The 17,803-nt window shown below is 53.2% G+C and overlaps 4 protein-coding genes across 4 annotated transcripts in view; 2 read left to right on the forward strand and 2 right to left on the reverse strand.

Moving 5' to 3' along the window:
- USP39 (ubiquitin specific peptidase 39) overlaps nt 1-1,630 on the reverse strand; it is a 28,526-nt gene extending 26,896 nt beyond the window's left edge. Inside the window, exon 1 of the mRNA XM_082743474.1 lies at nt 598-1,630. Coding sequence (XP_082599600.1) covers nt 598-865 — 268 coding nt within the window. The 5' untranslated portion in view covers nt 866-1,630. The remainder of the gene's footprint in view (nt 1-597) is intronic.
- Nucleotides 1,631-2,683: 1,053 nt separating this feature from the next.
- On the forward strand, nt 2,684-8,250 carry LOC309870919 (UPF0561 protein C2orf68 homolog). Its single transcript, XM_082743534.1, has 4 exons — nt 2,684-2,965; nt 3,041-3,159; nt 4,062-4,213; nt 4,580-8,250. Exons 1-4 carry the CDS (start codon nt 2,859-2,861, stop codon nt 4,700-4,702), a joined length of 501 nt encoding a protein of 166 aa, XP_082599660.1. The 5' UTR covers nt 2,684-2,858; the 3' UTR covers nt 4,703-8,250.
- A 1,962-nt stretch (nt 8,251-10,212) lies between these two features.
- TMEM150A (transmembrane protein 150A) lies at nt 10,213-14,521 on the forward strand. The gene is made up of 8 exons (XM_082743512.1): nt 10,213-10,378; nt 10,882-11,062; nt 11,515-11,562; nt 11,905-11,991; nt 12,576-12,643; nt 12,959-13,086; nt 13,293-13,470; nt 13,749-14,521. The coding sequence occupies exons 2-8, from the start codon at nt 10,998-11,000 to the stop codon at nt 13,988-13,990; spliced, it is 816 nt and encodes a 271-aa protein (XP_082599638.1). The 5' UTR covers nt 10,213-10,378; nt 10,882-10,997; the 3' UTR covers nt 13,991-14,521.
- A 665-nt stretch (nt 14,522-15,186) lies between these two features.
- Nucleotides 15,187-17,065, reverse strand: RNF181 (ring finger protein 181). The gene is made up of 5 exons (XM_082743538.1): nt 16,909-17,065; nt 16,146-16,276; nt 15,857-15,966; nt 15,600-15,674; nt 15,187-15,322 (listed from the first exon to the last, which is right to left on the reverse strand). Exons 1-5 carry the CDS (start codon nt 16,992-16,994, stop codon nt 15,263-15,265), a joined length of 462 nt encoding a protein of 153 aa, XP_082599664.1. The 5' UTR covers nt 16,995-17,065; the 3' UTR covers nt 15,187-15,262.
- Nucleotides 17,066-17,803: the final 738 nt, after the last annotated feature.

The raw sequence follows: 17,803 nt of genomic DNA on the forward strand, positions 1-17,803 counted from the left end.
TTTGGGTTATATTCAGTCCATCTTAGTTCCTGTGATCTATTTCATCATAAAAATGAAAGGGAAAAAACAAACAGACAAAAAACAAGCCAGAACAGAAAGTGGGATCCTCGTGTGTCTCAGAGGAAAAACCTCCTTATCACAATTACACAAGATATCTAAGAAACAACTTCTTTTCCAAAGAAGGGGAAACCTGAACCTGACAAGGTACTTTAGAAAAACAAAGAATACCCTGAAATTATCAATTATTCAAAGAATATTTATCAAACACTTTCTATGACCAAAGTGCTATCCTGGACTGTAATACAAAAATACGTCAGAGGACCCTAAGCAAGAAAATCTAATATTAAAGTAAAATCATACACAGATAACCAGGACCAGAAAAAAAATTACAAAGCCTCAGGGAATTAGTACTGTCCTCACTACCATGCAGTCGAGTCTGGTCGCGGACACTAGGAGTGTGAATCCCCTAACCCCACGCCCACCTCCACTCCCAGGGAAAGTTGAAAAGAGAAAAAGGAGAACGTGAGAGTGCAGCTCGAGCCCGCCCCGGCCCGGCCCCGGCCCGGCCCCGGCCCGGCCCCGGCCAGCCCCGCGCACCTCGCACCTCCCGCTCAGGCTCAGAGTCCTCGTCAGCCTCGCGCTCCCGCTTCACCCGCACAGCCGGGACTACGGGCGCCGGGGCCTCCCGCGCGCTCACCGGCTCGACCTCCCGCTTCACACGCACTGGGCTGCCCCGGGAGCTCGGCGCCTCGGCCTCCCGCTCCCGGTCTCGCTCCCGCTTAACGCGACCCGAGCTGCCCCGCGACTCGGACTCGCGCTTCCCGCGGGTAGAACCACGAGATTCACGCTTGGACCGGCCGGACATCGCCACTACGGCCGAGTCGCTCTGCGCAGGCTCCAAGCACGCTAGAGCGCGCGGCAGATAGCCAATTAGGAGCGGAGCTGTTATGGAAAGCTGGGCTCTCTACGAGTCGCCGTGGAGGACATATCATGCCGCGAGAAACTTCTGGGAAGTACTGCGCCTCCTGTGGCCTCTTAGCGTCTGCGTGCACACCTGGGAAAAGACTGCGGGCCTACTGCCACCTTACCCATAATTTTCTGGATTAAAAGAAAGTTGTCTTTGGGCCCCGGATTTCTTCGACATACTTTGTGCCCGGGCAACAGAATCTGGAGGTCGTCTCCACAGTCACTGGGCACCAGAGAACTAGGCTACATCCCCAAACCATCCCCCCATGGAGCGGCCTGGCTACTCTATTCCACATTTACACAACTATTCTTGGCATCACAGGAAAATGCAAACGTCAGCCAGAGACAACCTTGACGCTGATAAAGCTCAGACTTCGGGGCCTGTGACCTTCACGACCCTGTCCTCGGCCCTGAACTAGCTTGTTTGTATAGTTTTACCTAGATGAAACTGACATGCAATCAAATGTATACTTAAAGTGTACAATTTGGGACGCCTGGGTGGCTCAATGGGTTGCCTCTGCCTTCGGCTCAGGTCATGATCTCAGCGTGCTGGATCCAGCCCTGCATCAAGCTCTGCTCAGCAGGGAGCCTGCTCCCCCCTCCCCCGACCTACTTGTGCTCTCTGTCCCTCAAATAAATAAATAAAAATCTTTTAAAAAATAAAATAAAATGTGCAATTTGCAAAATACTGACGGATGGGTGTATACCCTCTGAAGCCATCACCACAATCAAGATAAGAAATCTACCCATCAGCCTCAAAATTGTCCTTCCCCAAACATCTGCCTTCTTTCACTACAAAGCAGTTTTATGGGGCGCCTGGGTAGTTCAGAGGGTTAAAGCTTCTGCCTTTGGCTCAGGTCATGATCCCAGGGTCCTGGGATCGAACCCCGCATCGAGCCCCGCCATCAGGCTCTCTTCTCAGCGGGGAGCCTGCTTCCTTCCTCTCTGCCTGCCTCTCTGCCTACTTGTGGTTTCCTTCTCTATCAAATAAATAAATAAAATCTTTTAAAAAAAAAAGCCGTTTTATTTAAATGGAAGCCCACGGCGTGTCCTCTTTTTTGCCTGGTGCCTTTGGCTAGGAGAATTTATTTTGAGATTCATCCATAGCTTGCGTCTATCAACAACTTGTTCCTTTTTTATTGCTCAGCGGTATTCCATCGTGTGGATATACCAGTATGTCGCTGTACTAACCACAAGTTTCTAATTTTGTCATTTTTTTTTTTAAAGGACTCCCAAAATAAACACTCAGATTCTGAAAAGCGCTGGGTCCTCCCGAGGGGACAGTTGAGATGTGGATCGTGTGGGTTCGGGCTCTGGACCGGCTAGAAGGGGCGCCCCAGTCGCCAGCAGCCTTCGCAGGGCTGTGCGGCCAGGGTGCCGCTGTGTGCCCTGCCCTAGGACTCGCCTCCTCACAACCTCTTTTGAGGTAAATGCGCTCAGTGGCCTCGGCCTCGTTGACCGATGAGGACACTGAGGCTCCGCGGGCTTCAATGGTCAGCCGAGGTCACACAACCGGGGATGGGAGTTCTACAGCATTTTCTCACCGCAAAAAGGAAAGGAAGACTCCACACCGACCACTGACTGAGTGGTGTAATGGGTGCTTTGTGTTTTTCTGAATTTTCTGATGTATCAGCACTAAGCCTAAATTCTGTTTCCTAGTGCTAACGTGACAAAGGAAAGCCCCGACGGGGAGTGAAAGCCGCGCATGCCCCGTCCCAGCAGCGGCGTCGGGAACTCCGGGCGCCGCGACGCTCGGCCCGGCAGGCTCTTTCGGGGCGGGACGTCAGGGCGCGGGGCCGGAAGTCGGACGAGGGGCGGTGCGGTACTCGCCCGGCGGGAAGGCGGCCGTTGGGGCCGCTGAGTTGGCGGAGGCTCCCAGCGCAAGGCTCCAGATGGAAGCGGCACCAGATCCCGGGCCCGGGCTCTGCTGCAAGCCTGGCGGGCGGCTGGACATGAGCCACGGCTTTGTGCACCACATCCGACGGAACCAGCTCGCCCGGTACCGCCCCTCCCCGCCGCCGCCCCCAGCCTAGCTTGGCCCGGCGGTCCCTGACTCCCGCTCGGCTCCCCGCAGGGACGACTATGACAAGAAGGTGAAGCAGGCGGCCAAGGAGAAGGCGAGGAGGCGGCACACGCCCGCGCCGACGCGGCCCCGCAAGCCCGACCTGCAGGTGTACCTGCCGCGACACCGAGGTGAGGCCGCCCACCCCGCCTGCCTCCTCCATCCCTCGCGCTCTTTCAGCCCCCAGCGCTCTCTCTACGCGCTCCTTTCTCTACGTGGAAAAAGCCACTTATTAACCCCCAATGCTCAGTTCATATCGTTCCTTCCCGGAACCCCTACCTCGACGCTCCTCATTCGCTCACTGATTCTCTCTGAGAACAGAGAAGGCTCGTAGCCCCCAGTTAAGCATCACTATTAATAGGAAATACCTGGGAGCCGGCAAGTAGTGGTTTGTCTACTGGTTTGCCCACCATCCTGTGCTTTAGGGTTCTCACTAGCCGACGCAGAGCTAGCTTGGCACAGCTGTAGCTGACCAGGACATAGGTGTAGAATGAAACTCAAACTCAGTATTTAAAATGGCCTTTTCTCCAGCTTCCCAGGGACCTAGAGATCACAATAGCTAGGGTGGCACTAAACTTGTTTGGTGTTACTTAAAAGTATTTTTAGATCTTGGGTATGTTAATTCATTTTATTTTCATTGGATCCCATAAGACGGAAACTCCTGTCACTTGTTTCATAGAAAACAGGAGCAGAGAGGCTAACTTGCCCAAGGTCTCTCGTAGCTAATAAATGACAGAGCCTGGATATGAACCCAGGTAGGACTCTGGCCACCTCTCCACTACCTTGCAAGCTTATTCACTAGATGAAGGTGTATTGTGTATCTATCACATGATAGGATTGTGCTGGCCCCAGAGCAGGGATACAAAGGTAAATGAAACTATTGATTGGGTGTGCACTTAACACATAACACACACGCACAGAGCCCCTGAGAAGATCGGGACTTTCTTTATGGTATGTTTTCGTGTGTCCTCCGTGTGGGCAGGGACTCCAGCAGCCTTCCCCTCTTCCCTCTCACTGTGATTCATCCTTCCAGATGGCTCGACCCACCTAAGCAACCCAGACTGTGGGGAGTCCAGTGAAAGCAGCAGTAGTGGCAGCTCCGAGCCAGAACCTTCTGGCCATCAGCTCTTCTGTTTAGAATATGAGGCAGACAGCGGAGAGGTCACCTCAGTTATCGTGTATCAGGTATGCCTCGTGGAAATAGCTGTAGCCTGAAGGTCCTGGGCCGTGCTAGAAATCACTGCCAGAGCCTGAGCCACTGTTTCCCTCAGGGCCAGTGGGAAGTGTCGGCTCCACATAGGAGCATAGACTGCTGGGCAGTGGTTTTGAGCACAACTCACCCCTGTCACACAGTGATCCTCAGCAGGCCCCTGGGAGGGCATGTGGCCCCCAGCTGAAAATCACTATCACAGGGGACACCTGGGAAATGGCAGGCACTCGCAAGAAGCCATGAATCAAATGGAGTTCTGTGAGAGTGTTGTCTAGGGACAGGGCAGGTCCCCTTTCCAGAAGATGCCCAGCCCTGAGCTTCTTGACTCTTCCTCCACATAGGACGATGATCCAGGAAGGGTGATTGAGGAGGTGTCCGCACACACGCCTCTGGATCCACCAATGCGAGAGGCCCTGAAGTTGCGCGTCCAGGAGGAGATCACAAAGCGCCAGAGCCAACACTGACCAGGCTGAAGGCATTCTCACCAGGCTGGATTCACTGCCCAGGGAGCTCACTCCTAGTTTGGGGGTGTCAGGACCAGTCTGAGCTGATCTTCACAGACACACACACACACACACACACACACACACCTACACACCAAGCTCAACATCCATAGGAACTGAGTGTTACAGGGACAAACCTGCTTTGCAGGCCATTCTTTCTTGTATGTTGGCCCATTTGACCAGCTGAGTATTCTGGAATTTGAGAATTTTGTTTGGCTAACTTGGTGTTCTAGAAGCAGAGATTCCAGGGAGAGCTGAGGTTTTTGAAACCTTGTGCCAGCATGCTGCTTTCTTACTGAGGTCATATGCCGTGGGACACCTACCTGCTGCTGTTCCAACCAACTTAATGAACCGTGTTTGTAGTTTTACAGTTCCTTTTTTCCTTGCTTCTGCTCACTTCCATCCATGTTTTCCTAGACCTTTTTTTCAGCTGTTTCTTTGTTCTTTCCATTCCTTCATCTTTGTCTCAGAACCCGTCAGTTCCACCCCACTTCCCAAGGTGACTGTGGACCTCCCAACTGCTCAGGACTTTGGAGGTGGGGAGTTCTGGGGGGTTTACCTTTCTGACAAGCTCTTCCAGTAATTCTGATACCAGTAACATGGGAGATTTTCATTTTTGAGACTGTCTTGCAAGCATGTCTCCCTATCCTTCCATGGCTTTTGCAAGTTTCTCTCACATTGCTCTGCTTTGCACTGTCTAGATGAAGAGACCTAGGAAGATGATACCAGAACTCAACTGCAAGGATTTCTTGCAGCAAAACCTCCCTTGGTTAGGGCTACAGGATTCCAGTTTCCAACCTCATTCCTAGCTCTGAACAGACCATCCTTTGCTCAGGTTAAAGGGGAATTATCAAAACAAGCTTGAAACTGACTCTCCAAATGTGATTTAACAGTCTCAAATGTACATACAAAGGGAAATTCAACATGAGCAATAATTGCCTATTTGGAGCCCTAGTTGGGGAAAAAAAAAGAAAGAAAAAGGCCCATATAATGGGCTGCGAAATGAGCCTCTCTCATCTGCCCTGCCCCTGCCCCATTCTTTCTCCTTTCCCATCTCCCAAGAGTATATAGATCCTAGGAATATCACTGTCTTCAACTCAGTGACCTGTTTCCCTAATGCAGGGCCAGCTAAGGTCTGAGACATCCACAAGACTTTCTATGCACCGCAGTTCCAACCTCCTGCAGATTTCCAACAATTGACCTAACCTCAGTGACTTGAAGTGTGGGGTTTAAATGAGCCCATGAACACTAAGACTTCTTGAAACCAAAGTCCCTCTGCCCCAGGGGTTTTTCTACATCAGGGTCTCAAGATCAGTCTGACTGTTTCATCTCAGCGACTTTTCTCTTAAAGGACACCTGAGGGCACTGTTGGTTTGTGCCTACACCCCTGAAAATCTACCACCTCAGAAATGGGGCAAGGCAGCTACTTCAACTACATCATTAGAATCCATTAAGCCACAGCTTGCAGTGCCAGAGGAATTCTGGGAAAGTGAGTGAGGTAGATAATTGAGATGGGCCTGATGGTGAAGGGAGCCAGGGACCAGAGTGTTCCTGACCCACAGAGTTGGCCCAAGGTTAAATGCCTTAAATTTGCCAGTCCTGGGCTCATTTCTACTTTCAGAAGAGAAAGTCTGCCCTCCACTTACTCAGCCAGGCTAGAAGTGCCTTTTGACTTACAATGTTAACTACCCTCGAGAGTCTCCAGGTCAAGGAGGCTGTGCCATACTCTCTCCCCAATCTTCCAGCAGCTCAGAGGACTGGGGATTTTAGTTTTCCAGCTCTTCAACCGCTCTTCTGACTTGGACATAGGATCTCACTGGAACTCTTAGGCTTCCTAGTCTGGAAATACTTTTTTGGGTCTGTCTTCTCACAACTGGATGGCCTGTTTCGTGGACTTACTACAGGATTAGAAACAAGACCAGAAGAGGAGGTTGGGGCATGACACCTGAAATCTTAGCCTCCATTCCTTTTTGTGAGAAGGAAAATGTGTACCTAATACAGCCTTTTCTGTCTGTCGTAACCCTCACACTCTCAGGTAAGAGACTGATAGAAACTTATTGGTGAACTTTTTTTCTTGAGGCATTTTGCTTACCAAGCACATATAAAATATTTTCCACCCAGGAAAGCATCCTCATTCTTAGCTCATTTAAGCAGTAGGACTATAGAAAGCACTAGGCCTCATACTTAAATTAGAGGTTGTCCTTCTGGGGAGGCCTGTTGGTGGTTTTGCCGCCACTACTACGGATGTGCCTGAAATGCTTCTATGGTGGTGGCCCTTGGCCAACTGACAGCCTTAGAGCTCAGGCTCACTGCTCATGGCCACCCCTCCTCTGGGGTCCATGATGGTACTGCTACTGTCCAGTTTATTCACCAGACTTGCCTCCAGACATCTTCCAGCTGTTTTCAAAACTCCATGCTTTGCCATCAAGGAGCATGTTACAGAGCATTACCCACAGGCTCTGGACATGTCACAGAGGACTGCCCCATGCTGTTGGGAACCGTGGAGCCTTCAGGCAGGCTGCTTCAGAATCAACACTCATTTAACTACATCTATTCTTGGTGGTCAAAAAAAAAAGAAAAAAAAATTCTCATAGTCTCGTAGACCTATCTCATGCCCATGAATGTTCTTCACTTACTGAGAGAAGGCCTTGGATTTTTAGACTTTCAGTTGCCTGGTCCTCTGTGGGTGATACTATAAATAGAAGGAATCTGGGGGTTTTAGTGGCTTTGGGCTATGTAAACACTGAAGCTTGAACTCTAGCAGTTCACAAGCCTAGAAATCTTTGAAGAATGTAATGCAAGGAGAAGGAAGAATGTAAAGCTTTTTCTACTGAGGGTAGGAGTCTGTGGTGCATGGCCAGCCAATAGGGCCAATGTGGGCAGTAACAAATGCTTCGCCCTGTGGATGAGGCTCTGAAAGGGGCACTTCACCTCCACCATCCACTCAGGGGTGCTGCCAACTAGAGATTAGCCCATGGGGCTGGAAGAAAACCCTCTGTGGTGGTGAGTCTCCAGCCTGCTGTGCATTTGCCAGGATGCTTGGATAGTAGGATAGTGGATCCCCAGCTGGTTCACAAGAGTAAATGAGACCTTTGCATATAGAAAGAGGGATGAGGACAGATTTTTTTCCTACCTTCAAGCCTTTGGGAAGCATCAGCATGGAATGTTAACAATTATTTGGAAAATTTTCAGCTCCCTCATTGAATTTCCTATTCTATCCCTGAGGACTCAGATGGTCAAGAAGCTGTAGGCACCCATCTCAGATATCTCCAGTAGTTACAACCTTGAGTATATGGCTCCTTTGCCTTCCCAGAGCCTCCAGGATGAGAGGTTGGTTGCACTGGTTAAGTTGTGTTAAATGTATAACAAGCCATATATTCTTACTGTTTTTTCATTTCCAATGTTTCTGCTGTGTGAGTGAATGAACTGTGCAAATTATTTGAAAATATTGGAAGGGGGTACTTTTCGAAAACAGTATTCTTTTTAAGCAATAAACTATTTTTACAGCACTGTTTTTGCCAAGGGTTTTGAAATCACTTGTGTACATAAGAAAAGTGAAGATTAAATGCCTGCCCTAAAGTCATTCAGCACCACAGAATCAGTCCTTGAAATCTCATCTCTTGCTTTGCCTTGACTATTTTAAGAACCTCCTGGTTGGAGCATAACAACTAGACCCACATAGCATTAGAGCTGGAAGGGACTATTAAAGATGTCTGCTCCCACTCATCTGATAAGTGACTCCACCCTACCAAGTACCATGAAGAGTCCTTCCCTATTAGGGAGTTTTATCCTGGGGTAATTCTACTTTAGGGACTGCTGAGATTATTCTACTAAGCCAAATTTGCCTATTGACTCTAGAGTGCCCATCTTACCCTCACTTTATGTTAGAATAGCTGGTTTCGGACCTAAGTAGCTTCTCAGGTCTTCTTCATGGTAACACTGGAACAGGAACCCAAACCTAGTTCAGCAGGATATACTAAATGCTGACTAAGACTTAAAAAGCTTCCAATGAGAGAGGAAATGCTGAGGGTTCACAGCACCATTGGGCAGGTGAGGAAAAGGTGCCTGCTCCAAATGAGAACACCTGGGCAGAAAGATGGTGCTTCTCTGTGAATTGGAAAGCAACCCCTCTGTGTCCTGGGACACAGAGCATGGCTGGCAAAAAGTGGACTGGATTTATACCCCACTGATGCTTCAGCCAGGTATTGTACAGTGATCACTCTGCACAACCATCAGTTTTTTTTTTTTTTTTTTTAAGATTTTATTTGACAGAAATTGAGGGCACAAGTTGGGGAGGGTGGTCAAGGAGAGAGAGAAGCAGGCGCCCCACTGAACAAGGAGCCCTACACAGGGCTCAGTCCCAGGACCCTGGGATCATGACCTGGGCTGAAGGCAGATGCTTATTTAACCAACTGAGGCCCCCAGGAGCCCCTGCTCAACCATATTTCTTGGCCCTGCTTTATCTATTTGTCCTGAAGTGACTGAGGAAAGTGCTCTCCAACAGATTTTTGGTTTCCATTTTTACTTTCCATTGGGTCCAAAAAAGGTTGCACCTTCAAACCCTTGTGTAGTTTATCTGCTCCATTTTTTCTTCACAATACATAGCCCCCTGTTTCTGCACATTACCTCTGATTCTCCAATGCTGCCACACCTAAGCTTCCCCTGCTCCTAGCTGTCTGGGTCCATGTTCCCTTCAGATAACCATCTGTCAGCCCAGGTGTTGTCTGACAGGGGTGCCAGCACCTGCTGGGCTTCTTATAGTGCCAGACACACTTTTAGTATGTGAAAACTATTCCCACCCATTTCACTATTCTGTTTCCTCTTCTCAAATTGGTTAGGGTTTCCAATCTGCCTCTCCTCTCTTGCTTACCAATACCTGGCCATGTGTGACCATGGGTATCCATTGGTCTCTGTGGCTTTGAAGTAAGTGTTCATCAGACAGGAAACATGTTTTGGACACTGACTTCTGGACAGTATTCTGTGTCCCTGAACACTTGAAAATAAGTATCTGATGAATTGCCGAGCCTAGGGAAACATAAGCCAAATCCAGGGCACTTGAATTCAACAGCCAAGGCTTTGTCCTCCCTTTTTTTCCGCGGACCCGCCTCGCCTAGAACAGGAAGACACGAGGAGCCGCGTTGAGCGAGGTTTCCCCAAGTCTCACTATCGGCCAGTCCGGGCTGCAAAAATGTGCCCAGCGGCGAAGGGAGGATTCCTCCAGGCTTATGCGCGATGCCAATCACAGCCGCGCAGTCCCAGAGCTTCCCGCTCCCCCGAAGCTCCCACCTCAGAAACAAGGTAGGGGGACTCTGGGCACCTCGGAGTCGGAGCCTCCGCCCGAGTCCCACCCCACAGCGCCCAGGACCCCTGAGGTCCGGGCGCCGCCCACGTTTCCACCGCCCTCGGGCGCGGGGGCTCGGGAGTTGTAGTCTCCTGCCGAGCGCGGGCGCGGGGGCCAGGGCAGCGCGGACTCCACGTCCCGGCGGGCGTCGCGGCGCTGCTGGGGCGCTAGGGGCGGGGCCGCTCGGCCCTTTAAACCTTCCAGGGCCGCTCCGAGGGCCGCAGGCAGAGACCGCGCCACGAGGGGCCGAGCGGGGCACGGCTGCGGCGACGGCGACTGCGGGGCGCTCCGGGGAGGTGCGTACTGGGCCCCTTCGTGTACCCGGCCCTTGGGGGTCCGCTGGGGAGGCTCCCGTCCCCAGCTCTCGGGGGGCCCCGTGCGCTCCGCGCGCCCCGCCGGGCTGGGGTTCCTGCGCTAACCCGCCTCTCCCGCCGGCCGCCGGCAGTCAGGTGGTTGCCTGCGCGCGGTCGCCCGCACCCCGCCCGCACCCCGCCCGCAGGCTCTCCCTGGCGCGGCCCGCCGTGACTGCCCTGACTGCAGCCCCTCCCCCGGCCCGGTCCCTCCGGCTTGGAAACGGGACACCCTCCCCAGACGTTACGGCCCGGCCTGAGAGTCTGGGCGCACCGATGGCATGCGGGTGGAACGTGGACACCCACGGCGGAGGCCACAAGGTGTCCACGTTCTGGCGCGGGCTCAGACCCAAATGTGGGCGCTGTGAATCCGGTGCTGGCCACCTTCTCCCCACACTGGCCGCAGCCAGACACTGGACCCTGGACTTTGACCTATCTCTCTCCACCAGGCCTGGGCCTCTGATGGTTTTGGTGAAGTATCTTAAGGCAGCTGGGCCGGCCCCCTCTTTCCCACCTACCTCTTGTCCTTCCCCCCACACCACCACCACCCTGGCTCCCCTCCCTCATGACCGCCTGGATCCTCCTTCCTGTCAGCTTGTCAGCATTCTCCATCACGGGCCTATGGACTGTGTGAGTAAAGAGGGGGAGGGGAAGGGAGAGAACAACTAAGGGACAAAATGGGCCGAGGCCGAGGGGGGCTGGGGTCCAGCCAGGACCCAACAGGAGCTCAGCGGCACACACAGAGTACCCTGTCCTGCTGTGGGCTCCAGGGTGGTCTCCAGGATCACTCTAGCTGTCTCCAGAGCCTGGCCTGGTCCTGGGCACACAGCCCCTCTAGACAAGCTGGCACCACTGCTGTCCAGTAGTGACCCTGACAGACCTTCTAGCCAGGGCCACTTCGAGGTCCTTGAGTTTGGGCCATGCCGTGGGTTCTCGCGTGGTATCAAGCTTCAGGGCCGCCTCAACTTGAGTCCCCAGCCAGGACAAAGGCTGAATGGGGCCAGAATGGGGAGAAGAAAGCCTGTGGCGGAAAGCTGGGCTGGGAGGGCCATGGGTGTGAGGTGACAGCTCTGCTCCTGCAGGTATGCCATGGCCGTGATGAACCGCCACGCGTGCCCTGTGGAGAACTGGTATGGCGCACTCTGCAGACAGCCTCCCTCTAAAGCTCCCTTCATCTCTGTTTCCTCTCGGGTCAGGGCAGCTACAAGTCAGACGGAGACCCTGGGCCTCACTGCTCTTAACTGACACTGGCAACGCCTGCCGCTCCCCAGGCATGGCTCCACGCTTGTCTCCCTGTTTCCCACTGTCCCTTCACCCCTTTGGCTTCTGCCTCAGGCCGGTTCTGGGGGGTGGGCTCTTCTGTCCCTGCCAGCAGAAGTCTGGGACGGCGGTTCCCAAGAGGGCCAGAGGCTGCGGGCCAAGAACCTGGAAGAGCCCCTTTTCCCCAGGCTACTCTCTGTCCTGCCTGCTAGGTCCTACAACGAATCCTGCTCTCCTGACCCCGCCGAACACGGGGGCCCCAAGACCTGCTGCACCTTGGATGACATCCCGCTCATCAGGTAGAGCCAGAAACCGGCAGGTCAGGGGGACCCAGGCCCTCGGGCAAGACCTGTACCACAGTCTCAGCAATAAGGAGAGGATTGAGATTACTTGTAACAGCCCTCCGTGCGGTCACTGTGTGCCGTGGTGCGGAATGCACTTCGTGCACAGTGCCATTCAGTCCTGCCCGCATCGGGGCAGCTGCCATTCCTCCGTCTTGTAGGCAAGAGAACAGACTGAGGCATGTCCCCATCCCGGTCACACAGCTGGGAAGTGGAGGCACCTGGACTGAATGAAGCTCAAGCCCTCCAATTACGCAGCCACAGTTCTGGCTCAAGGGAAGCCAGACTGGCTGCAGGCCTTGACAATCTCAGGGAGTCCAAGGAGTCTCAGGCATTCTCTCACCCATTGCACAAATGAGTTCTGCTTTGGGGGAGGGCCTAGCCTGGGGGCAGCTGTGCGTGATACACAACCGGCCCATCTCATAAATCAGTGGCTTGCCTGCTAAGGAACAGGCACAGATAAAGCAAGAGACAGATGGGCCAGAATAGGGGTGCTAGTGCTCCTGCCCCTCTCTCACTCTGTCCTTGCCCCCCACCCCCAGCAAGTGTGGCACATATCCCCCCGAGAGCTGCCTCTTCAGCCTCATTGGCAACATGGGTGCTTTCATGGGTGAGTTGTGCCCTCAGCCCCCAAGCCAGCCCAGTCCAACCCACTTCCCCACCCCCACCCCAGAAAGGCCCATGAAACTCTTGTTCAGTGTAGCCCACCCCACCAAGGGCTAAAGCAAGAGAGACTATTTGTCTCCCTTTCCTTTAACAAGGGCCAAAGGCTCCCACACAGCCACCCTGCTGGCCAAAGCCTGAGGAAACCCAGTTCACTACCTGCCCTTTATTCCCTTTCAGCCCTCAAGAGTGTCTGGGGGGGGGGGGTAGTTGGTGGGAGGAGGGAACCAGTGCTGGCCCCACCTGTGCTCTCTTCCCCCAGTGGTCCTGATCTGTCTGCTGCTGTATGGGCAGCTCCTGGAGCAGAGTCGTCATTCCTGGGTCAACACCACGACACTCATCACTGGCTGCACCAATGCTGCGGGCCTCGTGGTGGTTGGCAACTTCCAGGTGTGCCCACCTACCTGCCTCTTGAACTTTCACTAGCGGGGCCTGGCTGTCTGCAGCTGCCCTCAGTCCCCTGAAGATGACAACAGTGGCAGAGCTAGCCCTTCGAAGCTGAGGGTGGGGAGAGAGGGGCTGGAGGGCGGAAGGGGGGTAAGAGGGGTGCTGGAGGTGGGGCTGCTTCACAGACCAGCCCCTCTTTCTGGGCCCAGGTGGATCATGCGAAGTCTCTGCACTACATCGGAACTGGTGTGGCCTTCCCCGCTGGGCTGCTCTTCGTCTGCCTGCACTGTGCCCTCTCTTACCATGGGGCCACTGCCCCCCAGGACCTGGCTATGGCCTACCTGCGGATTGTGCTGGCAGCCATCGCCTTTGTCACCCTAATCCTCAGTATCCTTCCAGGACAGCCGGGTACTCCTCCTCTAACCCAGCCTTCCCACACACACACACACACACACAAGCCCCAGGTGGTGGGGGTGGAGGGAGGGGTGAGGGGTGGGGGAAGAGGTTGGCATACATATAGCCAGAAAATACTGCCCAGTGCGGTTTCTTTCTTCCCCTCCCAGGTTGTGAGAGATGGCTTTTTGCCCCAGCTTAGCTCGCTGGGAAGATAGGAATGTCACCAACTCCCACGTGTCCTACTGCACACTTCCTTAGCCCCATTTCAGGCGGTGTCTTCTTTATGCATGAGAGCTCTCAGCTGCAACATGGGGCAGCCCTGTGCGAGTGGGTATTTGTGATTGACATCCTGATTTTCTACGGCACCTTCAGCTATGAGTTCGGGGCAGTGTCCTCAGAGACGCTGGTGGCGGCCCTGCAGCCTGCCCCTGGCCGGGCCTGCAAGTCCTCTGGGAGCAGCAGCACCTCCACTCGCCTCAACTGTGCTCCTGAAAGCATCGCCATGATCTGAGGTCTGGGGAGGGTGGCTGGCCCAGCCTCAGCAGCTCCCCACCTCATTAACTTTGCATTTATTTTGTACCAAAAACGATGTTGAAAAAGTATTCTGCTGGGATAGGGTTCCTTGCTGCTGAAGGAACCGCCATCCCACACCCACCTGTGCCACAGCGGAGCGGGCCAGGCAGCTGCGTGGGCTGCACACAAGCTACTCCCTGACTCTGCAGTGTTGTTTTTATGAAAGGTCACATATCCTCACTCACCCAGCCAGCCCTTCAGGTGCCTTCTACTCCCCAGTGCTGAGGCCACACCACTGGGATTTCCTGCTGCAGGAATTGGGGGCTGGTAACAGCAAGAGGGATAGAAGTCAGGGAGTGGAGGAGGGGAGTACTACTTAGTCTGTGGGAAGGCCCTCTTTTGGGCCCACTGAGCTGCACTGGGATTCTTCACTCTGCCCTTTACTTTCTTTTGGGCAAATAATACAGCAGAACCACATGGGTATTTTAGTACTTTTTTTTTTTATCTATTAAAAGAATTCTAATTTGCATGTTTGTAGTCTGTTCAATAGAATCAAGCAAGGGCCCAAGCCAGGACAGCTTTCCCTAGGCAAAGGATAGGAGGAAACCCCTGTCCTCAGGGAGAGTCTTGGGTGCCCACTGTTCTTTTGAGAGCTGGGCTGCCAAGAACAAAGGATGCCTGGTGCCATCCAAATACCCCTAAAGGGCTTGAAACCCTTTCCAGACCTTTAAACAGTGAAGAACTGACATGATCCTTACCCCACTCAAAGTGTGGTTTGAAGTTTGCTTCCTTAGTAAGGGATATGGGGGGTAGGGGAGGGTGTGGGTCACCCATAGAGCATCTTTAAAATGGTAGGAGCAATTTTCACAATGAAGCTAAAGAAAGCCTGTGGGATTCCAAGGTTGACTAAAAATTGCAGGGAAGAGAGAGGTAGGCTAATTTTTCTTTACCATCTGTAAGTAGCCAGTGGATGCCAGACCCTGACATGATTTCTTTCCAACAATGAGCTCATAGGCCCAAGCACTGGCTGGTCCAGTGACCAGGTTCTTAATCCAGGCTCCATTGCTCTCAGGCCAGTGGGCTGGCAGGAAGGGACACATAGCCTAGTGTTTTCTGTGGTTCAGGCCCATCTTCTCCAACAGCATTTAGGGGTACAGAGCCCCTACCCAGGCCTCTGAGCAATGCAGTGCAGGGTGGGTAAAGAAATCTTTAATGAGGATTCAAGGTACAAGAGGAAGATGTGAAGGATGGGTGGTCAGTCCCAGGCAGCTCATGTGTACATGGCTCCGTGAAGGTTCTCAAGTCGGTGCTTTTGCTGCTGCTTGCGAGCCTGAAGGAAAGAGGGCACACTGGGCATGGGCCATACCTGAAGGCCTGTGGGTGGCACAATGGGACAACTATCATGGGGCTGCCTATCACTGTTTTCAGGCCCCTAGCAGGTACATTGCCAAGGCTCTTGTCCCTTGCCAAAGTCACCAGGAAAGCGACCAGAGCCAGCGGCCCTGAGGCTTACCCAGGCCTGCTAAGGTAGGGAATGAAAACATTAAGGACAGGGCCTGAGGGGTTCCCATTACCACCCAATCTCTCCACTTACCACCAACCCCTACCTTATCTCGTCTGTGCTCCTCATAAGTGTCATCATCAGTGGGCAGCTCATGGCGGCACAGGGGGCAGGAATTTGTCTGAGAAAAGGAGGGCAGTGTTTCAGCCCAGGTATGGTCTTCATAAGCTAACACCTGTCCCCAGCTCCCAGTTCCCATCCCTACCCCTGTCCCTTCCCTGATCCCCTAAAAGTCCATAAACAGGAAGAGGCTTGAGAACTGGGCTCAGGGCAGGGTGAGGGGTGAGAGAAAGGAAGCAGTACCTTGCTTAGCCATGGTAGAATGCAGTTGGAATGGAAGATGTGATGGCAAGGCATCTCAATGGCAGTCTCCTCCTCCTCAAATTCCAAAAGACACACGGGGCACTTGACCTCTTTAGGAGGGAGTGCTGATCAGGAGAGCTGCTACAGGCCTTACCTCCCGGCTCCCACTCCTGAAGGACACTCTTGCCCCAACCTGACCTGGAAAACTGAAGGGCTAGACCAGTCTAGCTTGGGAGAGGGTGGGTCTGGAAAGCCTGCCCCAAACACCAGCAAAAATTAATGTTCTTACCAGCCTGAGAGCCCCTGATGACTGTCCTGGGAAGGTTCTCAACCACAGTCTTGGCAGCAGGTGGAGGCAGGTGGTGATCCCAATCTACTACCAACCCCAAGTCTTCAAAGTCCATCCTATTGAAAAGTGACCTGGGAAGAACAATGCATGTTCAGAACCAAAGAAAACCATACTTTCTCTGTGCCCCCACAATCCAAAGCATTAACAGATAAATATACCTTGAACAGCTACTAATAACAGCTACCCCGCAAATTGCTCAATAGATAAAAAGCACAGTGAGAAATGGCTTCCAGTTTCTATAATACAACCGCAAGCATGAAAGCTGTTTAGTCCCATTTTTACACATGAGGCAACAGGCTCAGAGAAGTTACTCGGGCCATGCAGAAATCACCTGGTAAAGCCAGATGCCAAGTGGCAGTGTTGACTTCCCTGCCTGCTCCTAACGAACGCACCTACTCACACCCACAAGGCCCCTCCCCTGGCCTCATGACCCGTCTTCTTCAGTACCTACTAGAACCGGCTGCCCTCCCGCTCCCGACTCGCCCCTGTTCACCAGCTCCAATCTTTCCTACAGTCCCCTTGCCCGGCCCAACCACGGATGACCCAAATGATCGACCTTCGTCGAATCTCATCCCCGGATTAACTCTCCAGATTATTCATCCGTCCTCCCCAGACACTCTGCCCCATGTAATCCATATTCTCCGGCCAGCCCCAGCCCAGAAACCTGCCACCTGGGCCCCCACTCCTAGCACCGCGCGCCCACCTTGCGAGCTCCAGCAGCATATTGGTTCGGGCCTCCTGCTCGGAATCCAACGGCTCGCAGTCGTGTTCATCAAAATAGGACGCCATGGCAGCCGGGGTGTCTGACACAGCCCTCGCACCCTGATGGACTGCGGCCCCGGGGCGCTGGCCAATAAGCTGCAGGCTTGAGAGAGGAATGCCAATCAGAACATCCGAAAGGCGGGCACAGAGACTCGATAGGGGCCGAAAGCGGAAGTATTATTTTTGCTGCCTCTCGTTGGCTCAAATGAATCAGGTGACCAAACGCTAAAGCCAATGACAGGGGATGAGGCTAGTCAGAAAACAGCAGTTTTGGTCGCCGAACCTAGGATAAGTGAGGTGGGAGTGACGTGCGGTTCTCGTCCACAGTGTCCTGGAGGCTTTAGGAGTCGTCAGTCCGTTCTGCGGCTCAGAGGGCCTAGGACGTGCAGGTGCTAGAGGCCCTCCAGAGAGCAAGGCGCTGGCTCAGGGGCTCAGGGTACTAAGAACCCGGATCACAGCCGTTCTCGCTGCTCTGCCTGATGCCCGCCGAGTACTTCTGCACCTGCTGCATTCTGGGTGGTTCAGGAGTCCGCTCTTGATTCCCCTCTGACCCACAAAACAAAAATGTCCTTATCTCTTCTGTGTTAGGAACAATAAAGAGTGGGGCAAAACCCTCCCACCGAGAGAGGGAAGATCCCTGCTGGGGAATCTGGGGCCTTACCCGGACAGGGAACTCTGTGTGACCTTCAGTCCCTTGCACGGCCTCTTCCTCTAACTTCTGTGAAATTAGTGGCTTGGATTCAATAAGTAAATTAGTGGCTTGAATTCAAAAAGTTTGCATTCCTGACCACCCATGACTATCCTGGAGAGAGAACGAGAGGTTGCGGCAGGGGGAA

This window comes from Mustela nivalis (assembly GCF_964662115.1).
Source record: "Mustela nivalis genome assembly, chromosome: 8".
Classification (NCBI taxonomy): Eukaryota; Metazoa; Chordata; class Mammalia; order Carnivora; family Mustelidae; genus Mustela; species Mustela nivalis.